This window comes from Dryas octopetala, chromosome 5 (genome assembly GCF_963921425.1).
Source record: "Dryas octopetala chromosome 5, drDryOcto1.1, whole genome shotgun sequence".
NCBI classification, from domain to species: Eukaryota; Viridiplantae; Streptophyta; class Magnoliopsida; order Rosales; family Rosaceae; genus Dryas; species Dryas octopetala.
In genome coordinates, this window is record NC_141370.1 from 18,246,667 (window position 1) to 18,269,401 (window position 22,735).

The 22,735-nt window shown below is 38.6% G+C and overlaps 2 protein-coding genes across 2 annotated transcripts; both read right to left on the bottom strand.

The window, feature by feature from the left end:
• Nucleotides 1-12,380: 12,380 nt before the first annotated feature.
• LOC147285231 (uncharacterized) lies at nt 12,381-15,663 on the bottom strand. The gene is made up of 8 exons (XM_086245781.1): nt 15,560-15,663; nt 14,851-15,000; nt 14,619-14,710; nt 14,493-14,535; nt 14,311-14,367; nt 14,157-14,211; nt 13,015-13,052; nt 12,381-12,729 (listed from the first exon to the last, which is right to left on the bottom strand). The coding sequence occupies exons 2-8, from the start codon at nt 14,953-14,955 to the stop codon at nt 12,388-12,390; spliced, it is 732 nt and encodes a 243-aa protein (XP_086101907.1). The 5' UTR covers nt 14,956-15,000; nt 15,560-15,663; the 3' UTR covers nt 12,381-12,387.
• A 3,806-nt stretch (nt 15,664-19,469) lies between these two features.
• On the bottom strand, nt 19,470-22,373 carry LOC147285232 (Chaperone DnaJ-domain superfamily protein). Its single transcript, XM_086244342.1, has 2 exons — nt 21,190-22,373; nt 19,470-20,029 (listed from the first exon to the last, which is right to left on the bottom strand). The coding sequence occupies exon 1, from the start codon at nt 22,243-22,245 to the stop codon at nt 21,262-21,264; it is 984 nt and encodes a 327-aa protein (XP_086100468.1). The 5' UTR covers nt 22,246-22,373; the 3' UTR covers nt 19,470-20,029; nt 21,190-21,261.
• Between the last annotated feature and the right edge of the window lie 362 nt (nt 22,374-22,735).

The window sequence follows — 22,735 nt, forward strand, 5'->3', positions numbered from 1 at the left end:
TGTTCCGTTATCGAGCTTCCCTGTAGCCGGCGAAGCTCAACGGCTCCTACTGCGCAGGTGGCACCACCCTTAAGTGCAAGCAACGCCGACGTCACCACCCGAGCTCACCTCAACAGCAACCAAGCCCGACTAAGCGCAGCACCGGCCTCGATGTCCACCAGCTTCGCGAGCTCCACCAGACCTGCAACGTCGTCGTTGAGGCTTCCTTTCACGCATGCACGCAGGCACGCAGCTCCGGCCTCCCCTACCTCTCTCTTTCTTTATCTCTGATACCGAATGCTACCTATCAAATCTGACCGACACCGAAATAGCCGGTAACCGACTTTGTCGGTGGCGATGGCAGCAGCTAATCTTCCCATTTCGTTGATCCCGGTTTGGTAGTCGTTGATGGTGAATCGGTTCGGTCACCCTTAGTCCTTATATGAAGCCATCTCATGCTATGTTAACATGTATTGCTCAAAACTGTTGAGATTTGAGAAATTAGCAAAGAAAATCAAAGAGAGAGGAGGGGAATATTTTGTGAAATTGCTGGAGCTCACGCCAAAAGCTCTGGAGCAGTATATTCATATATATCTATTCATCAGTACAATGAATGTGGGCCTTTAGCTGTTGCAACAGAAATGTGGAGGAGAGCCTATAACCTCCACCTCACCAAAGAAGCAATGCCCTATAAGACACTGCCATCTGTCCAATTGACAGCTATATTCACTAACAGCTTAATTAAAACTATTCTATACATTTAAGAAACTAATTCATACCAAAACTGAATTAGGACATTAGTTAGGAGCCTTAATTCTAACACCCCCTTCTAAGGCCCTAACTGATATAACTCCCAGCTTGTCCCTCAAGTAACAGAAACGATCCTTAGCCAATGCTTTTGTGAAGATGTCAGCAAGTTGTTCTTCACTCTTGCAGTACAACAGCTCAATTATCCCCTCTTGAATTGTATCACGAATGAAGTGAAATTTCCTTTTGATATGCTTGGACCTTTGGTGGAAGACATGATTTTTTGCCATTGCTATTGCAGAGGTGTTGTCACATAACAAAACAGTAGGTTCCAGTTGTTCTTCCCCAAAGTCCTGTAGAACAAATCTCAACCAAACAGCTTGAGTGGTGGCTTCTGAGGCACTCATGTACTCAGCCTCAGCTGTTGAGAGAGCCACACTCTGTTGTTTCACAGATGCCCAAGAGAAAACCCCACTGCCAAAAGAGAAAGCATAGCCTGAGGTGGATTTCATGTCATCTTCATCCCCTCCCCAGTCACTATCACAATAACCAATCAAAACTGCAGAACTACCCTTCTCATATCTGATTCCATAGTCTATTGTTCCCTGTATGTATCTGAGAACTCTCCTGGCAGTACCATAGTGCTTAGAGGTAGGACAATGCATAAATCTAGCCAACAAACTAGCAGCATACATTATGTCTGGTCTAGTAGCTGTTAGATACAGTAGGCTGCCCACCATTTTCCTATACAATTCTTCATTTGCAGGTGCACTTTCATCCTCCTTTTTCAGTTTATCAGTTGCAGCTAAGGGAGTAGTTACTGGATTGCAGTTCTTCAGCCCAAACTTCTCTAATAAGCACAATGCATATTTCTTTTGGTGCACAAAGATACCCTCTTCTTGCTGAATTACTCCCATGCCAAGAAAATGATGCAGCAAGCCTAGATCAGTCATCTCATATTTCATCATCATTTCCTTCTTAAATTCTTCTATCATCTTCTCACAGCTTCCTGTATAGATAATGTCATCAACATAGATTGACACTATCAAAGTTCCTTGGTCCCCTTTGTTTTTCACATACAGGGTAGCCTCACTTGGGCTCTTCTCAAAACCACACTGACTCAAGTAGGAGTCAATGTTTCCATACCAGGCCCTTGGGGCTTGCTTCAGCCCATAAAGAGCTTTTCTCAACCTGTACACTTTACTCTCTTCACCTTTCACAATAAAACCTTCTGGCTGGTCAACATAGACTTCTTCTTCTAGAATTCCATTTAGAAACGCAGACTTAACATCAAGTTGATAGAGTTTCCAGCCCCTTTGAGCAGCCAAAGCAATCAAGGTTCGAATTGTGTCAAGCCTTGCCACAGGGGCAAAGGTCTCATTGAAGTCTACCCCTGGTTTTTGAGTGTAGCCTTTAGCTACCAGCCTTGCTTTGTGTTTCTGGATAGTGCCATCAAGGTTCAGCTTGGTCTTGAAGATCCATTTGACCCCCACAATAGGTTTCTCACTCGGTCTGCTAACCAACTCCCAAGTTTGATTTTTCTCTATCATTGCAATCTCATCCTCCATTGCCTTTTGCCAAGCCTGATCAGCAGCAGCTTCTCTGAAGTTTTCTGGTTCGATGACACTCACCATACATTGTGCAAAAACATCATTGAGATCTCTCCATTTTCTGGGAGTGAAGTCATAGGTTTCTGACAACTTTATGCCTCCTTCAGATTCAGTTGCAGGTGAAACAGTCCTTTGTCTTCCATTTTCATTTGGAGCTATCACACTTTGTGAGTTTGAGTCAATCAAGTCTTCATTTAGCCTATGACTGGAACATGGAGTAGACAGAAAATGAGTTGCAGGCACATCTTCTATTTCAGTAGTAGATTCATCTTGTTTGTTGTTCCAAGGAGCATTCACATACAGTGTTTGCCTAGTTTCCCAGTTCCACATTGCATCCTCATCAAATATAACACTTCTTGAAATAACCACCTTGTCGCTTCTCAAGTCAAAGACCCTATAGCCTTTCTCCCTTGTTCCATATCCTACAAATACACCTTGCTGTCCAGTTTCATCCAATTTCTGTCTCAATTGTGCTGGAATGTGAAAGTAGCAAATTGAGCCAAATACCCTTAAGTGCTTTACTCCAGGTTTCCTTCCACTAAACTCTTCGAATGGGGTTTTATTTTCCAAGGCATGTGTAGGGCATCTGTTAAGGAGATACACAGCTGTGTTAACAGCTTCACCCCAAAACCTTTGAGGCATCTTCTTCTCCAAAAGCATAGTTCTAACCATTTCCATTATGGTTCTGTTCTTCCTCTCAGCAACACCATTTTGCTGAGGAGAATAGGCCACTGTTAACTGCTTTTCAATTCCAAAAGTTTCACAGAACCTCTCAAAATCATGTGATGTATACTCTCCACCCCTGTCACTCCTTAGTTTCTTCAATTTGTAGCCACTTTGCAGTTCCACCATGGCTTTGAATTTCTTGAATATAGAGAACACATCAGACTTGAGTCTAAGGAAATAAACCCAACACATCCTTGTCTTGTCATCAATAAATGTAAGGAAATACCTATTACCTCCAAAGGTTTCAACCATGGGACCACATACATCTGTGTGTACTAAATCTAGTGGATTTTCAGCCCTTCTCACCTTGGTTCTATCAAAAACTTCCCTGTGTGATTTTCCAGTAGCACACCCTTCACACACATGAGCACACTCCATGAGACTTGGCAGACCATACACCATTTCCTTCTCTTGAAGTAGCCTTAAGCTATCAAAGTTCAAATGGCCAAACCGCCTATGCCACTTCCAAGATGAGTCAGCACAAGTAGCCTTGTTAGCCATAATTGGATTCACATTCTCAAATGTAAAAGGAAAACATCGATTCCCTTTCATTTGAATGGTGGCAATAGGTTCTTGGAGTGTTTTGTCTTCATATATACATGCTGTAAAATCACCAAATACAATCCAATATCCATGCTCCACCATCTGTCCTACACTCAGAAGGTTCTCATCTAGCCCTGGCACCACCATCACTTCTGGTATATATCTTGTGCCCCTTTTGGTCTTCACTACAAGAGTACCCTTTCCAGCTGATTGCACAAGTTCTCCTGTCCCCATTTTAATTTTGCACCTCACAGTCCTATCGATGTTGATAAGCAAGTCTTCACAGCTGGTCATGTGGTTGCTACAACCACTGTCCAAATACCACACATCATTACTCCTCTGCACAGAAGCAACATGACAAGCATAAAACATTGTAGCTGTCTCCTGTGTTTGATTGGCATAATTAGCCACTGGACCCTTCTTGTTTGGCTGATGACAATCCTTCATAACATGACCAAACTTATCACAATTATAACACTTAACTTTTCCTTTAAACCAGCATTCACCAAGATGAGATTTATCACAGATTTTGCATCTTTGTTTCCCTGTGTCAGCTCCATTTCCTTGCTTCATTGTATTCTGAGGTTTCGATTCCCATTTTCTAGATTTTCCCTTCCAGTTCTTCTGCCCCTTCTTTACACCATCAGGAGTGAACACTCTATTTTGTGTAGACTGAGTTTTGGGAGAAAAACTCATGCTAGCAAGTGCCCTTTCAGAGTCCATAGCCTCCTCCTCATGTCTTATTAACCTCAGTTCATAACTCTTTAGAGAACTAGCAACCTCATGCACTGATACAGTACGCAAATCCACAGTTCTTTCAATTATCACGCACATCGGGTCATACACTTTGGTCAGACTAATTAAAACTTTCTGAACCATTCTCTCATTTGTTAAATTTTCACCATATTTTTCCATTTGATTTGTTAAATCAAAAAATCTGGAGAAATATGCAGGTAGAGTTTCATTTTCCCTCATTCTCATATACTCAAATTCACGACGTAGACCCTGTAATTTTACTGACCTTGCCTGTTCATCTCCATGGTATTCTTCCTGAAGTAGATCCCAAGCTCCCTTCGCAGTGGTTTGATTCACAATTCGAGGAAAGATTTCCTTTGTGACTGCTCCCTGGATGATGCCCAGTGCTTTGGCGTCTTTCATGAGCAGCCCCTCCATGACGGCATCGACCTCTTCTTCATCGTCAACGCCAACTGGTTCTCCTTCCTTCTTTGTTTTCTTTTTCTTTGATTCTGGAACAGTAATCCCTTTCTCTACAATTTTCCAGATCCCATGAGACTTGAAAATTGTAATCATCCTTACCTTCCAGAACTCATACTCTGTTCCATCAAAGATGGGAGCCCGTAGCTCACCACCTGATTCTCCCATTGCAGAAACAAAATGTTTCTTCGTTAAATTTCTCTCAAGGATTCACACAGAAGCAACACCCAGCTCAGATTGAACCTGGCTGCTCTGATACCATGTTGAGATTTGAGAAATTAGCAAAGAAAATCAAAGAGAGAGGAGGGGAATATTTTGTGAAATTGCTGGAGCTCACGCCAAAAGCTCTGGAGCAGTATATTCATATATATCTATTCATCAGTACAATGAATGTGGGCCTTTAGCCGTTGCAACAGAAATGTGGAGGAGAGCCTATAACCTCCACCTCACCAAAGAAGCAATGCCCTATAAGACACTGCCATCTGTCCAATTGACAGCTATATTCACTAACAGCTTAATTAAAACTATTCTATACATTTAAGAAACTAATTCATACCAAAACTGAATTAGGACATTAGTTAGGAGCCTTAATTCTAACAAAAACTTGGTAATATTTCTAATTGAATAATGTTATTTGGCACAAAACAACTGATCAAATTGCTTGGATCGAATGAAGTGTCAGCCATCGATTGGGTGTCTTGGCCCAAGTATGTATTAAGACACTTAAGCAATTTGGTTAGTTATTTTGGGTCGAATAGTATTACTTTTTCTAATTCTATCTACTCTCTACAAATCAATATTTTATTATAATTTTAACTCCATTTTTCGCCCTCTTTTATCGGTTAAACTAAATTTAATAGTTTAACTAAGTAAATTTTTTTTTCATTCACAAATTGACCTAATCTTAAAATAGAACTATGTTATAACTTATAAGTTAAGCTTGATAGAAAATAAAACCTTATAAAATATATCATGCAAAATTAACAAGACTCATGCTAGGATTCATACCAGCATGTCAAGGATGATATTGACGCATCATCATTAAAAGCGATTTCAAGCTTTCAATTGACATGTTAATTATAGTACCGAGTACAACCATCTTGAAAGCTATTCACGCTTATGGAATATATTTGTAACATTCTTCAAAACTTTACACATGTTCAAATTTGTCATAAGCATTGAGAAGTAAATTTTGTTGCTGATGAGTTTAACTTTTGTAAAATATACATGTACATGTACCTAGCCTATAATGTACATAAATTTTTATATTCCTATGTCGTTGGTACTCTACTTTCATGTTTAATTAATAAATTATCTTTGTTAAAACTTAATAGGAAACTTCAACACCTTATAAGAGATTTTGGATGATTGGATTAACTAATTATTAATAGGAAACTTCAAAACAAAAAAAATGAAGATAATGTAAAAGAAAAAAGAAAGTAAAAGTAAAAGATTCGGGGAAGAGGGGTGTGAAAAGGCGAAACGTGGCACAGTCATTTTCAAGGGCATAGTATAGACTGTATAGTAATGCTATAATTTACTTAACGGCGGCGGTAACAGCTTTTAGGGAATCAAAGGCGAGATCATTAGCCGACAACCTCTTTCACCTCAGGTTTTTACCTTCCCTCCCTATCTATGTTTCACTTTCACCCTCTCCTTTTTGGCTCTTTCTCCTAGGAGGCAAATGCATTGTCCCAACCAAGTAATAATCCACAACTCTTCAAGAAAAACAATTAAACAAACCCCTAGTCAAAACACCTCAATACAAAAAATGTGAGCACATGCCACTTCGTTGGTTACACAAAAATGAGTGACAATTAAATAATAGGAATTAAAGTATCTCAATTTTAATAAAAATAAGTGACAATTAAACAATAAAGACTAAAGTTCTCAAATATCATCCCTTTCAACCAATGAAAGTAACATTTATTCACATTTATTGTACGCCTCCACTTCATTATCTTCCTCATCTTTACTGCAACACACCCAGTTAGCTATGCGACTTACACATGAAAAATCTCCTACAATGAATTTATAGTTCGGTCGTTTACAATAAATAATCATGTAAATATTGAGTAGTAAAAATAAAAAATGTAATTAATTTGTACTTTGTGAAATATATATATATATATATAAATACTTTAAAACTAACTTAGTTAACAAATTAATATAATTATTAATTAATCACCTTTTTGGTTCACTGTAAAATCTTTTGATAATTTGATTATAATATCAATCATTTATATATTTTTATCAAAACATAATATTTAATATATAAATATATATGCGCGCATGTGAGGATGTTGGGTGGACCTACAAATTAAGCTAGGCATGGAAACAATGAGGAAGGTAAGATCAACATCCAATGGCAGTAGGATGCAGTCGACAGCAAGAGGTGAGTTCAGATTTCAGAAGCGTCGCAGAGTTGCAGTAGCTACGACTGTTGGGGCTTGGCTAATGGCCACAAACAGTACACTATCATCATGAACATGACATTTCCACACTGCAATTGGCATATATATTTCTACAAACCTACCTACCCTGAAGCATTTATGGTCCATATATCAATAATTAGCTACCTATAGCTTGCTAGGTCTAATTCTGAGATATGTATTCTGTTGGCGATTCCCACCCACCATTTCAGACCATGCCATGCATGCATGCCTTTGCTTTTGGCTTTCTACTGCTAGCGTACGTGGACCACCACCCCAAATGGCCTTTCCTTCAACCCCATTCTATTTGTAGCTAATGCTGACAAGCCAATCCCTACAAGTTTTGTGGTTCCTGAAGAGGATTCATTTGCAATATTACTGTGCATGTTGTTTTGTTTTTGCAGTCCTGTTTCAAATGCCAAAAGCCAGAATGCATGCATGCATGCTTCAGCCAATCAAAGAAATAGCAGCAACTAGCATCACCCTGCAGGACGACTTCCTCCAAGCCATCTATTGTTGATGTATGTGGATTCTAAACCATGTGGTCACTTTCTATGTAACAGTAGCACCACATGATATGGTGACATGATGTTAGGAATTTATAAAATTATAATCCATATCTAATCATTAATATCTAAACCCCACGTTTATAATCATTAATTAATATCTAAATTATAAACCCTTAATAACTGTACATATGTTATAAGAGTGCTGACATGAGCTATAACCCAGGTCATTTCTAAAGAGAAAAAACATTTTTGGCCCAACCCACTCCACTTCCAGCCCATCCCAGGCCTAGTCCCTAAATTAGCCTCCACTCCAATAGCTCAGCTTCTAGCTTCTTCTCTTCTCCTCTTTCTCTCTGTTGAACAAAATTTGTAAATAAATAATAAATATTACCCAACATAATTTCACCCAAATTCATTTATGGAATGAGGGTTTTATTATTTTGGGTACGACCCATTTAAGATGGAGTACATCTCTTAATTATAGTCCCTTGACTCAAGGGAACACCCTTTGAGTCCAAATGCAATGAAACCAACGGATCACTTTGTGAGTGTTTAGATTTCCAATAGATAAAAGACCTATTGAAATGGAATTTATTTGTGATTGCGGTTGCACCCGTATTTTAGGTTGCCTACGTACCCACTGCAGGATCAAACCACACGTAGTTCAGTTTTTGGGAATTAAATGGGTGGATGACCCATTTAAATGATTTGTGTAATTTGGGTAGGGTTTAGAGCCCTTGGATTTGATTTGAGAAATTAATTCAAGGACTTTTGTGTGTAGAACTAATTTCTGAAGGATTTGGGTGGATTTGATTTGGTGCGAAATTAATTCAAAGAAATTTATATGAATTAATTCCTAAGGGAATTTGGAAAATTTTGTGGATGCGGTTGAGTGTGAATTTCGCTCACATTGCCTACGTACCCATGATGGGATCAAACCGAACGTAGTTCGATAAAGAATTTGACTTGATTGGCTTTATGCCATTTTGATATTTGGATTTGAGAGATTTGGTTTCGTACCAATTGAGAATTTGGTTTTGTACCAATTTGAGAGTTTGAATTTGGGGTTTGGATTTGGTTTCGGTTTTGTACCGATTGAGAGAATTGGTTTTGTACCAATTTGAGAGTTTGAATTTAGGATTTGGATTTGGTTTCGGTTTTATACCGATTGAGAGAGTTGGTTTTATACCAATTTGAGAGTGTTGGTCTTGTACCAATTTAAGAATTGGGATTTGGAGGAAAATGTGCCCATTAATATTTTTGTATCATTTATTTTTAAAATGACACATGTTCTTATTTTTAATGGATGAATATGAATTTGGTTATGTATGCCCATTAATACTTTTGTATCAATTATTTATTAATTGACACATACTATATTTTTAATGGGCAAAAATTTGAGAGAGAGGTCCACTTTGATGGGCCACGATCATCTTTGCTTCTTGGGATTTTGCTTGTGCCAATTTCTCTGCAAGTCTGGGACTTAGATCCATATTCTTTTTATTGCTTTCCCTCTTCTCTTTTTATTTCATTTTCTTTCTTCGGTTTCAAGTACCAGGCTTGAGCCTTTGCCATGCTGCCACTCGAATTTGACTTATCAATCCAACATGCATATGTTTGACCTTCTCCCTGTTGCTGGCAGCAAGCTGATTTCTTCTTCTTTTTTCTTTTTGTTTTACTTGCTTTTGTAAGCCAAAGACCTCAATCCATTTTGCTTGCAATTGACGTACAGAGAACAAGAAGGCTATCCATTTCTTTTGCTTGGCTTTTCTTTTTTGGTTTCCCTTAATTGTTTATTTTAAAGGAAGAAATGAAAGAGCTATCTTTTTGTTGGCAGCGGTAGAGAAGAATTTGTAGTGTAATCCTCTATGTGGCTGAATAGCATAAGTGACTTATGACTTTGCTTTTGTGGGCTAAATGAAATAACCCCTTTTGGTTTGCAGGTACATACATATCCGCAGAGAGCAAGAATGTAACCCCTCTTGTTTGTTTTATTTTCTTGGCTTTGTGCCACTTGTTTTTTGGTGTGTAATTTTGATAGATATCATAGAGCAACAAATTTGAATGGATTTATATGAATCCAGGTTGATGCCCATAAACATCAACTTGAGAGGATTCACATGAAATCCAATTGTTGTCCATGGACAACTAATTTAGAAAATGCAATGCTCATGAGCATTGCTTTAGATCATTTCTTTTGGATACTCATGAGCATTCCTTTAGATCATTTCTTTTGGGTGACTTCATTCTGAGCCTGTGGCTGAACGATGGGGGAGAGGCATATGAGAGATCCATCTTGAAAGGATTCTAAACGAATCCAAAAGCCGTCTTGAGAGGATTCTAAATAAATCCAAAGGCCGTCTTGAGAGGATTCTAAACGAATCTAAAGGCTTGATTCAACACGCCATTAGAGGAGAATTTTGGTTGAATCCCAAAACAGATATGAAATGAATGGCATAGAAGGACAGCTACCTGCAATGTTTGTTTTGGCGACTGCACTTTTGCTTTCTACACCTCCCTTTCCTCAGCCTTTTGGCGTCCTCTCTTTTTTCTTCTCTTTCTCTCCTCCTTTTTTTTCTGAACCCCTTATGCTCTATTTATAGAGTCCATGGGAAGTCCAAGTGATGAGATCAGATGGAGATGAGATAACTCTCTCCATTTAAATTTAAACTCATCAGATAAGAGATAATTAAGCTTTCAGATAAATTCACATTATCTCATTTTTCAATTTGTTTTCATTTGAAATTAATGTGGCACATGGCATATGGGGAACTTATCTCAACCTCAACCTTTGTATTTTTTTTTGAATTTTTTTACGGTTCAACACTCCCAGCATCCCAATTCTTCTTCTTATTCTTCTTTATATTTTCTTTAGAGTTTAAAAAATAAAAAAATAAAAATTCTTCTTTTTTTTTTTGGTCAATAAATATTCTTCTTAAAAATATTAAGAAAGAGTGAGGAAGAAATAAGAAAGTCAGCGATATTTTTTTCTTTCTTTCTGGAATTGGGTGATAAGCAAACAAATAGGTGTAAACAGAAGCACTCACTATTTATTACAAGATTGTTAGGTGTTAATAGGCCTCGGCCAATTTGTACTTGGTTGCTTTGTTTTTTTTGGGCCTGGGCCCAATCTTACAATCCAAAAAAAGCCCAAGATGTTAATGGATTCTTACTAAACCTAACAATAGCTTATAGCTGCGAGCCAAGCCTAGTTCACCATTGATTTCTTATTTTCTCAACACTTGGGGGAAGGAAATGTTAAAGGGGGGGGGGGCTATGCACACCACCCTAATCCACTAAGTTGACCACCCCACTTAAATTTTTACCCCTTTGTGCCCATTTTGCCCCTGCATTAAAAAAAAAAAAACCATTTCTCCAATTTTGGCCGGCCACCCCTCCCCGCCGCCGCGGAGCTTCACGACGTCGATTAGCCGCGCATGGTGGTCGGATGAACAAGGGAAGACCATGGTTGGACTCGCCGTGACCTGGGGAACAAAACCCAAGTGGTCCGGCGTCTCAACTCCGCCGGAAAAGGAAGATCACCGGCGAAGGGGCCGATCGGGTCACGACGTCGATTCGCCGCGCACGGTGGTCGGATGAACAAAGGAAGACCAGGGTTGGACTCGCCGTGACCTGGGGAACAAAACCCAAGTGGTCCGGCGTCTCAACTCTGCCGGAAAAGGAAGATCGCCGGCGAAGGGGCTGTCGGGTCTTCACCTGGGTGGGTGGGTCTTCGCCTGGGAGGGGTGAGATCGACCGGCGAAGGGGAGAGGTGGGGTCGCGGTGACGGTGGGGAGAGGGTGGGGTTGCGCCGGCGGCGGGGAGAGGTGGCCGGCCAAAATTGGAGAAATGATTTTTTTTTTTTTAATGCAGGGGCAAAATGGGCACAAAGGGGTAAAAATTTAAGTGGGGTGGTCAACTTAGTGGATTAGGGTGGTGTGCATAGCCCCCCCCAATGTTAAATCCTGTTGCACATCAAGGATTTTAGTTCAAGAGAAATTCCATAAGAAACCCATAAATTTAATCAATGCACCCAGTTTTTAACAATTGTTATTAATGATACCCCTTTACAAAATAACTAAAATCGACAAACTCCTAATAAAATATATTTTAAAATTAAACATAGATATATTGGTGCATGTAATCGGAAAATTACAAACTTCATATTTAAATCTAATCGTACTAAATAGGTTTGCAACAACAAGAACATTTGGAAATCCAACACTTTCAAATCTGATCATTTTAAAACTTCCGAATACTTTCAAATACTTGATCAAAATGGACTAAAAAATAAGCTGAGCATAGCCGCACCCACTCGAAAAACTGAAGCCAAGAGCAAAAACGCACCAGATGAGTATAATTAAGCTTACTTTGTCAGGTGGTCTAATAGCACAAACCTATGCATCAACCATTTTAACTCTTGCATCAAAATTCGGCAGCTAGCAGTAGTCTGGTAACAAAGCTGAGTCTGAATGGCTCTTGCGCCAAATTTGAATTAATTTTCTATATGGTACAATACTATGATAGCTGCAAAGACATAAAAAACAAAGGATGAAAACTTAACATTTGTAATGGATGATTGGTACCATAACAAACAACAAGAATGTTATACAGTAAGTCAGAGACTCAAATGTGCCCATTCTTGTTGTATGGAGATCCAGAAGGAGCAATCAAGCCAAGATTTTGCATCACTCTCAATCTCCTTGCACTCACTTCTTGGGACTTTGACAACACTTGTGCATGATCACTTAAGCCATTTCGTTTAAGTTTCTTTTGCAAGCCATCTTCCCTAGAGGATTTCCTCTTTGCTACTTCCTCTGTGGCAATTGGCATATTTGGTTTTCTCCCAACTCTCTTGAAAGCTTTGCTGTTTGCTTCTTCAGCTCTTCTCGTTTGTACATTTTTATTCTCCACCTTTGTTTGTGGTATAATGACATTTCGCGGTCTTCTTGGAGAAGTCCTCCTTGCCTAAAGCAGATTTATATACGGATAATGTGAATGCATGACAATGAAATCCATGAATATAAGCAGTACATAGACCAGCTAAACGAACTTACAGAAAATCCAATTTTTATGGAGTTAATCTGCTTAGAACTATGTTTCATTGGTTATTTTTCTGAAAGGTTTCCAATACGATAGTCTAACATTTCTGCTATATTTTCCTGAGTATCAGCAGCCTGCTACTAGGTTTCCATATATGACATTAAGAAAAAGTAAATTACAGAATGAGAATAATTAAAAATCAAAACTTACCAATTTTGAGGCATCTGTTTCCTGATTAGAAGCACCAACTGCCCAACATTTTGACCAGTAAATTTATAAGAAAAAGATTATAGCATTTTCCTTTTAGGTAATAACATCTTAATTTCAGTAAACAAAAATAGTAAATTGCTGCAATAACTTGAGCTATGACCTCTGCTCACACAAACAGGGTGTATTGGACATGGAAACCTCATGATGTAATCAAGAACGAAACACCATCTGCCTGTTCTCACGCACCAGTATAGATCTAACCATGTTCTTTGCATCCTTCCAATTTTATTTCTATGATGTATTCAAAGAAAATAAGCATACAATTTCATATTATTATAAATATATTATAATATCCTCTTTAGAAGATAAGAATTAACATAGGTTCTGCATCCAGAAGATAAAGATAGCTTCCTTTCCGCATATAGTGGATGAGGTCTTGTCAGTCTCCTAATTTATCATCAAGGTAATATATTCCCATCATGAACATACTATTCTATAAGGTTTGCATGGTTAATTGATGCATTGTTGGCAGGTTTAGGGTTTCTAGAAGTTCCTTTCAAAATTCTCATGTTTTAAATCAAATTCCCATTGTTTCCCCATTTTACCAATATTTCTACCAATATCAATATTTTTAACCTAGGCTGGCCGTACTCCGGGAATCTTCTTCGGTCAGTTCACATACTCCTTCCATATCATGGCTGCCAACACTTACCCATGGGCGCATTCAAAGGAGTATAATGGTGTTTCAGCCATAATGGTTCAGGTGAGGGAATTTTGAACCTAGGTGACATAGGCTCATCTACTATTTCCACATATTTACACTTTCCGATGATCCCTTCCTTTCTAAGTTCTATGTGATCCCGCAAGTTCATTCTGATGACCGCCCATTCAGGCATTACCCTTTTTTTTTGTATAGTGCTTTAAAAAATAGGTTATTAGAGCATAAACCCTTTCCCTTTTCTGATGTTGTTTGTCTAGATAATATCTCTTATAAGTTTAAACATTCAGCTGTAAACTCTCAAAGACATCCATCAATTTTGATACTTAAAACCTTTTAACTCAGAATCTCAGATAATAATCAAATTTCTGTTTAAACAACTAATAAATGGCAATACACTTACAAGGATTTTGAGTTAGCTAACCTTTAGATTTGGAACCTTGGTTTTTTGATCTACCATCTTTTGAGCAAGAAACAACCTGTACCCATATTTAAATGATAAAGGAGAAACTATCAACTACAAGAACATGATTTCACTCCTAGTAAAGAGGAGCAATTATCAAGGAACAGATAGTTACCTGCTCCAGAGATTTTAGAAATAGTTCCATATAACAACCATTATTCTGCTTGAGTATCTGAAAGTTCAATAATTCAATCAATTTGATTAGGCATAAAGCACAGTTATCAGAATCCGATGAAAACTAGTTTTCAAATACATAGGCAGAGTTCAAGGAGATTCTAGAACGCATTCAAGACATACTATGTCGAAATCAGAACGACATTTTAGAGGGTCCACATACAAGCTGCAAGGAAATACAATAAAAAGTTATATATAATCAAAACACAAATGAAGACAAAACAGCTGACCAAGGACAAAAGCACTTACTATTTATAGCTTCCATAGATCCGAACAAGAACTTTCCCTGCTGGTCTTTTGCTTGGCTTGTTGTTCCCACTCACAGCATTGTCATCAACAACCTACCAAATAAGCAAGCAGTAAAACAGGGATCATTTGTCACACCCAACTGAAAATTAGATAAAATCTGGTGGTATTAGATGCAATTGAAAAGCTTAATTAAGAATGACACATAAACCAGCAAATACAGCATTACAAACACCTGAGCAGGCCACCATGAGCCTCCAGGAATCTTTACCCATATCATATCTGCAACCTTGACCTCCCCTCCCAATTGATCAGCTGCAACACCCTCACCATCTTCCATTTTAACACGATTTTTCCCAGGTTCAAGACGTTTGCTTTTCAGTGCCTGCCTTTGCAGTTGATAATTAAAACAAATTCCTTTTATTGCATTGCAAACCTCTACAGATAACAAAATTGCACAAATGAAACAAACATCTGATTCTCATACAATTCTGGCACTTTCTCTCTCTTTTTTCCTTTTCAATGAAGATTCAACTCAGCTCAGCCTCTTTGCCCCTAAGAGCTCCGATCATCATTTCTTGAATATAAATTTGATATTATTATGTTTTAGCCTTGTCTATGTTGCTCATCTACTTTTGAGTTGTTACCCTGTTACCCCTTAATAAAAACATCATGTAGAAACAAGTAACTGTCCATTTCCTTACCCCTAAATTCAAAACATTCGGTAGAAACTAGAAACAACCATGCTAATTAGATTACTTTACTAAAATGTAAGTAGCTCTATGAACATTGTACACCACATTGCCAAATTTGAAACCCAATTTTAAAAGCTCAAACTTTGATCTCTGTTTCTTCTACATTTACACAGAAAGCAAACAGCACAACTCAGACAGTCAGACCCCACAAGGAAAACAAACCCACAAGCGGGGGTTTTGGATACTTACGTTTCACCAGAGCAGAGACTGAAACAGAGAGAGGGAGAAGGTGTCACTGTCCAAGTAGAAGCAGATTAGACAGACTGAGGAAGAATGGTCCACTTGTCCACAAGCTTGTGTGAAGAAAGACCAATGACAATGAAGAAGAAGAAGAAAGAGATGATTTGAAGTTTTGGAATGTATTGGATGGGTGGGGGTGGGAGTGGGAGTGGGAACGAGGAACGCAGTCAGTCAGCCTTATTGGGCTCCTTTCTGCCTGTCACTTCACTTCACCATCAACTTCTGCTTCAGTTAAAGCGCGGCTCCTTTTTTATTTATTTTTAAGGGAGCGCAAATACCAGTTTTAACCCTCTCTCTCTCTCTCTCTATATATATACGTTTTGAGGTTGGATTCCTCTTGGGCCTGTTTTGGTTGTTTTCTGTAATTTTGGGATGTTCCGGACTGGCCTTAGCCTCTTCGTTTTAGGATTAGTGGATTACCCTCTTCTCTATTTTTTTTTTTTTTTGCCGCTACTACGGTACTACCCTCTTCTTTTTAAGGTCTCGTTGGTTTGCATAATAGAAAATTCGAGAAATGTGTTCCTATGCATTTGACACATTATAATATTTTTTTATTTTCATTCTCATGCTTGATTTGTGCACAAATATAAACAAATTGTTCAATTTCATTTATACGGTTATACCCTTACTTATCATGTATATATAACATATAAGGAGTGGCCAAAAAAAAAAAAAACATATAAGGATATGTAACATAATTGTTTATAGGGAAAAGTTGTAACTAAGATTTTCCCATGAAAAATGAAAATGAAACACAAATTGGTCGGAGGATTTCAAGTTATTCCTTTGAGGCATCACTTTCCCATAAAGCAGTAATTATTTTTCCGAGCTTCCTTTTCTCAATCTCAATATTTGGCCAATGACCATTTGATATTTTGGTCTAGTGGTTTCACTTGGTCTTTCTTTATCAGAATAAATCCTTATTTTAAATTTTATAGTAGTCAATTGATTAATAAAAAAACTTATTATTTGGTTTGTCCCGTCAAAATATTTCGAATTCTCATATCACCTCCTAATATCAGAATAAATCCTTATTTTAAATTTTAAAGTAAATTATTATAAAGTCCAATTTTGGACTTCTATTTCCTCTTAAACACACCTATTTAATTGAATTTCCCAGCCGATCCACTTTATTTTCTTCCGGCCCACTTCTAATTTTTCATCCCTTCTTCGTCTCTCTCTCCGTCAATATCTTACTCCCTCTTTCATTTCTCTCTCCTCACTCACGCCCAGCCACCCCTCATCCTCGATCTGTGTCGTCCCACGTGGGCTCAGAGGTTGAGCAATGGTGCTCGGACGGCGTTGCGATGCCGATCTCAGAGCAGCCAGGTTCAGTGGCTTCGCTGCCATTGTCGAGCTATTGTTTTGAGTCCGATCGACAATACCGAAACAATTTGCGCTACCTTCGATGTTAGAGTCGATGCCGTTGGCCTCGATGGCGTAAGAAGCTGAGGCCTTGGCTACAGATCTAAGACACTGTGACTTTGGCTATGGCGAATGAGACCTTGATGGGTTTGGGTCTTCTGTTGTGTTGGGGTTAACTCTTATTTTAGGGGTTTGCGTTCTTGTTTTTGTGTTTTTTTATTATTTTGGTCTTGTGGTCATGGTGGTAGTGGTGATGGAGTTAACTCAGTGTACTTGAAATTGAGAACTTGAATGGGAAAGAGGATGCCCAAGTGGGTTTGGAGTCTTCTTTGATTTTGAAGAGAGATGGGGTCGAGCTACGCAACCTTACAGTGAAGGAAAAGAAGGAACTTGCGTCCTATGCTCACAGCTTGGGGAAGAAGCTCAAGTCCCAATTGGTGGGCAAGTCCGGTGTAACTCCTAATGTTGCAGCTTCTTTTATAGAGAACCTTGAGTCCAACGAGCTTCTCAAGGTATTTGTTGGTTTGTTATACATTTTTTTTTTTTGAAAATTTGTGGTGGTTCAGTTATTACCTAGTTGGGGTTTAAGGGTTTATGTCAAATTTGAGGGATTTTGTTGTGCTAGTATGAATGTCTGTGCTGTTATTGATGAGTGCTTCTCCTCTGCAAGTTGCATTTTCTTGGATTTGTCATAGAAATGGATTCAAGATAATTCATTTTCTTTTGCTTTTTTTTTTCTTTTCTTTTCTGTCATACTAATGTTTTTCCTTTTTGGTTTCTAAATTTAGGAAATACAAGATTGTTGATTCCTATGGTTTTTGAATGCATAGGTGTAAGATTGTTGATTATAATAGTTGTGAAATGCATATGTGTTAACTTTTTTTCTCTTTGAATATCTAGTATTAATGGCGTTTGGTAAATAAATTTTGAAATCTCAAATTGATTTGATCTAAGTCATCATCCTAATAGGTGATTGTTACTGTTGTGCAGTAGCAATGGGTGATTGTTACTGCCGGGCAATAGCAATGGGTGATTCCTACTGCTGGGCAGTAGCAATATGTGATTGTGCTGGCGGGCAGTAGCAATAGGTGATTGTTACTGACAGACAGTAGCAATAGGTGATTGTTACTGTCGGACAGTAGCAATAGGTGATTGTTACTGTCGGACAGTAGCAATAGGTGATTGTTACTACCGAACAGTAACAATAGATGATTGTTACTACCGGACAGTAGTAATAGGTGATTGAAAAAGATTATGGATGCTTCATCTTGATTTGTTGTGGTTTATGATGGTTATTATTTTATATGTTTATGGAATGAAAAATACCTAAATTATGATATATATTTTTTTTTTTGGGTACCAATTGGCATTGAAATGAAGAAGGAAACAAAATTGGCTTTTTTAAAAAAACACTGTATCGTGCTACAGTAACGCCGTTACTGTACCACCGGGTTTTTTTAAAAAGTGGGCCGCTACAGTATTTCACTGTAGCAGTTGGGCCGGATGAACAGTAAATTTTAAAAAATGGATTTTAAAAAAATAACCCTAAATTTTATAGACGTCAATTGATTAATAAAAAAAAAAAAGCTTATTATTTGGTTTGTGCCGTGAAAATATTTCGAATTCTCATATCACCCCCTAATGTTTGTTTTGTCTCACATTACCCCCTCATGCTATATCTCGTATTGCACATAGTTCGGTTCCATTAAGTTCGTCAATATTCACTGTTAAGTGTGCTGATGTGGCATCCACGTGTGCTTAAAAATTAATTAGATATTTATTTTAAAACTCTAATATTTTAAAATAAAATAAAATATAATTAAAAATTAATAAAATAAAAAAACTAAAGGTCCTTCATCAGCACCCACACACGTGCCTCCCTCCCCTCCATCTGCACTGATCCACTCCGCCGCCACCATAACTATCTTTCCTCTGTCTTCCCTTCTTTTTTCATCGATCTAGCACCCACCCACCTGCCTTCCTCCCCTCTGTCCTCCCTCTCTATCTTCGCCCTCTCTAGCAACTCCGCCGCCACCAAAAACAGCGGCAACCTCTCTTCCTCCAATATGCAAATCAAATTCAAAAACAAAAAATCCAAATAAAAACCCCACAATAACCCTTATGTGTATGATTTTTAATATTTGAAATTCGTTAAAATATGTAGAGAGAAGGTCGGAGAGTTATTGACTTTCATATAACATAATTTACACTGCAAAGTCCATGAAAGTCTATGATTTTATAAATTCTGTATAAGTCAATGATCTTTTGAATACCACACAACTTTTATAGACTAGTTATAAGTCATGATTGAATACCATTAGACTTATATTAACTCATTAAAAGTTTTAATTGAATACTATCAGACTTTTATAAACTCTTTAAAAATCTTGATTGAATATTAAGAGAATTTTTAATTCCACAAAAATTATTTAAAATCCTAATTGGAACACCCCCCAAGTCCAAGATGAAGTAAGGAGCGTATTACAAAGCGAGATTGAATTATTGTCAAAGATGCATTATCGAAGACAATAGGGGTTTGGGATTAACAATTTATTCGATATGCTCAAGATGACCAGATGCCTGCAAAGAATGGAAAAGAACATATACAGTGAGACCCCCAAAACCAATTTGGGGGTGGGAATATAAGGTGAGTTGGACTACTCTATCTTCTGCCATCGTGGAAGCTTCCCTGTGCTAAAAACGTCATCAATTTTTACATGATGTAAGCACATATGCTATTTTCTCAGAGGTGGTACCATCATACGGGCCAAACAAAATACCCAAATAATTTTTAATGTCTAAGATGAGGAGGAGAAAATTAATTGACGTCTAACTCCTTTCTTGGCTTACAAAATGTATAGACTTCTCATCATAGAAGAACGTCTAAGTATTCCTGCTAAGTTCACCCCCATATTCCCATCTGTGTATGGATCAACAAATCTTGCAGAAGGATTACAGCCACCTTTAAATGCGAACAAATACTATTCACACATCAATTATAGACAGTCCAATCTTTTCCCACTTGAAGTGAAATAGGCAATTCTTTGTAAGCATCTGGAGGCATGTGTAGATAGATAAGATTGATTAGATAGGATAAATGACTAAATTCATATGCATTAAAGAATAAGCTTCTAACTTGAAGAAAGAAAATGTTGAGATTAGTGGGAATAAGTTTCCCCTTATAGCTGATACATCTTCGTCCCATCTTCTTTCTTAGATACACATGAATCCAATCATTTATCTAATTCAATTCAATCTTATGCATCAATCGAGACCTTCGTGTTCAACCCTTTATTGGGCTTAAGCCTAGCTCAAAGTCAGACTAAACTTACTAATCACTGTATGGAATGCTCCCATACAACAATGCTACATTTTGTTAACCACTATACTTCAGCAGCTGCAACAAAAACAGCTGCTGACACTCATAACAGAGGATGCAGCAGCAGCAGCTGCAGCTATGAAAGTAATCATATGAAGTCTGGACTTTAAGAATATTTCTAGAAGTTCATTGAGAGAGAAAATGTCGATAAGCACAATGCTCAATCAGCAAAAGCAATCAGTCAGTTATTAATTAGTTAGGCTGGTGAGAATCAGTTAGAATTGTTATCTGAAGCTGACCGAAAGGAGGACTCATATTTAAGCAGTACTCTTCTTGTATTTTTGCAGATTGAATACTATAACTCATTGAGTCTCTACTCTCTGCTCTTTAGCCTTTGTTATACTATTTTTAGTCTTCTTCTTTGTCTGTCAACTTCTGCATTCTTTCACATATTACATAATACACAGTAACTACCATAGAACCAGTACACAATTACAAATTGTTACTTCAATACAAAATCACAAAACTTGCTGTTTCAATTACAGCTAAGATTATTCAACTAATCAGCTACTGCTTGATAATCATGACCAACTTGATCTTATACCCCCCAATAAATTTTTTGTTTTTCTGAATTATCCAACAAGACTCCCACACAATGTACATGAACAATTGAACATTCAATATAGAGACAGAACAAAAGGCTCCAAAGAATGGTTGAAAAGCTCAATGAAATGGCATTTGACTACATATGATAAGGATTACATTTCAACTACAAAATCTACAAATGCAGTCAGTTTAATAACTTAGAAGAAGAAAACATTAAAACATCTACAAGCAATAACTACATTGTAAAACAAAAACAAGAGCAACAACAAAAGTAAAACTGTAAGAGTACCTTCCTTGGTCTCCAAAATCAGATGCATTCCCATACAAAATGGATCTTCCTCTTCTACTCTAAACCGCCAAATTAAGTAACCTTCCGCGGCCGTCCCCTCTTCTTCGGAGTAGTCCCCGAACCCGGGGTCCCACCTGAACTACCCACCATTCCACCGGTCCGGCGATTGGCCTCCCCATCCGCCCTCACCGCCGTCACGGGCACCGCCGTAGCAGGAGCCAAAGGGGTTTTATTCTGCGGCGGCGGCGTCGAGAAAATGGGCGGCATCCAATTGGGAAATGCAGACGCGGCGGCAGCCTTACCCTTCCCTCCACCAGCGGAGCTCCCGCCCACAAAACCCATCGGAAAAAAGGCCCAGCAACAGTAGTAGGCGTCCTGGCCTTGCACCAACGGCGGCAAATTCGGAACTGAAACTGCTTCAAACCCTCGCTTACAATTCTGACACCTCAAGCAGCAATTCTCGTAAACCCTAGGATACTCGTAGAGTACATAACAGTACGGACACGCCGTCCAGAAGCTCGACAATCTCGTCCTCTGTTGCTGCTGACGTGGAGCCTGAGCCTCATCCTCGTTCGCATCGACGTCGTTTTGACCGCCCCTACTCCGCCGCACCGGGAGCTTGTTCGAATTCGACGCGCTAAGGTCGACTCGGCTGAAGAGACTCAACTCGTTGTCGTAGAGCGGCTTCTTGGCCGGGTCAGAGAGCACGGCCCAGGCGTCGACGACGAGCTTGAACGCGTGCTCGGCGAAGGCGTACTTGTTCTTGTCCGGGTGGAGGAGCAGCGCCAGCCGTCGATACGACTTCTTGATGAGATCCTGGTCGTCGGATCGGCGATCGACCTGGAGGATCGCGTACCAGTCGTGGTGGTTGTTTATGCGCTTGTCGGCGGCGAGGAGGACGTCGGCGACGGCCAGGATCTGATCCGAGCCGTCCAGGAGCGGCTCCGTCTCCTGCGCCAGAATCGCGAAGTCGCGCGAGCTGCTCAGATCTCGGCTGTGTAGAAGCTTCTCGGCAATTCCGAGTAGCCGCTCGGCTTCCGCTCTGTTTGGATCCATGGTTTTCACCGTTCCGATTGCCGATTGGCGTGGTTTGTACAAGTTTGCTGTTTGGTTGCTTTCTTTTTTATCTGGAATATGAAAATGTTTGAAATGAGAGAGATGTGATGTTTTTCAGTTTTTTTTTTATCTGGGTGTATATACTGGGGCTTACTTTAGACAGGGAATGGCAAGGGTGTGTTTATAGCTTTTCTTGTTTCTGATCGCGGGTGTTTTGGTCATTTCATGTCCCAGAATCCATGATCGACTGATTCGACTCCCTTGAGGTCGCTTGACCCTGCCCACTGTTTTCGAATCCAAATCAAGATGTTTACTTATTACAATTATAATTTACACATTTATTCCCATCAATTATACTTTTGTGTCAATTTACCTTTTAAAGTTTATTATTTCAAGTTATTTTCATGTTCGTCAATTTTTCTACTGTCATGTGGATGCCATGTCATCAATTTAAACAATGGAATAGATAAATTTGATAATTTTGAATTAT

What these genes read in the sequence shown, in the direction of transcription:
- LOC147285232 (XM_086244342.1), bottom strand. Translation starts at nt 22,245, where the DNA reads ATGGATCCAAACAGAGCGGAAGCCGAGCGGCTACTCGGAATTGCCGAG.
- LOC147285231 (XM_086245781.1), bottom strand. Translation starts at nt 14,955, where the DNA reads ATGGAAGATGGTGAGGGTGTTGCAGCTGATCAATTGGGAGGGGAGGTC. An exon ending in GCTCATGGTGGCCTGCTCAG is followed by an intron (nt 14,711 to 14,850) that starts GTGTTTGTAATG and finishes CTTATTTGGTAG; the next exon opens with GTTGTTGATGACAATGCTGT. An exon ending in CCAAGGTTCCAAATCTAAAG is followed by an intron (nt 13,053 to 14,156) that starts GTTAGCTAACTC and finishes AATGTTGGGCAG; the next exon opens with TTGGTGCTTCTAATCAGGAA.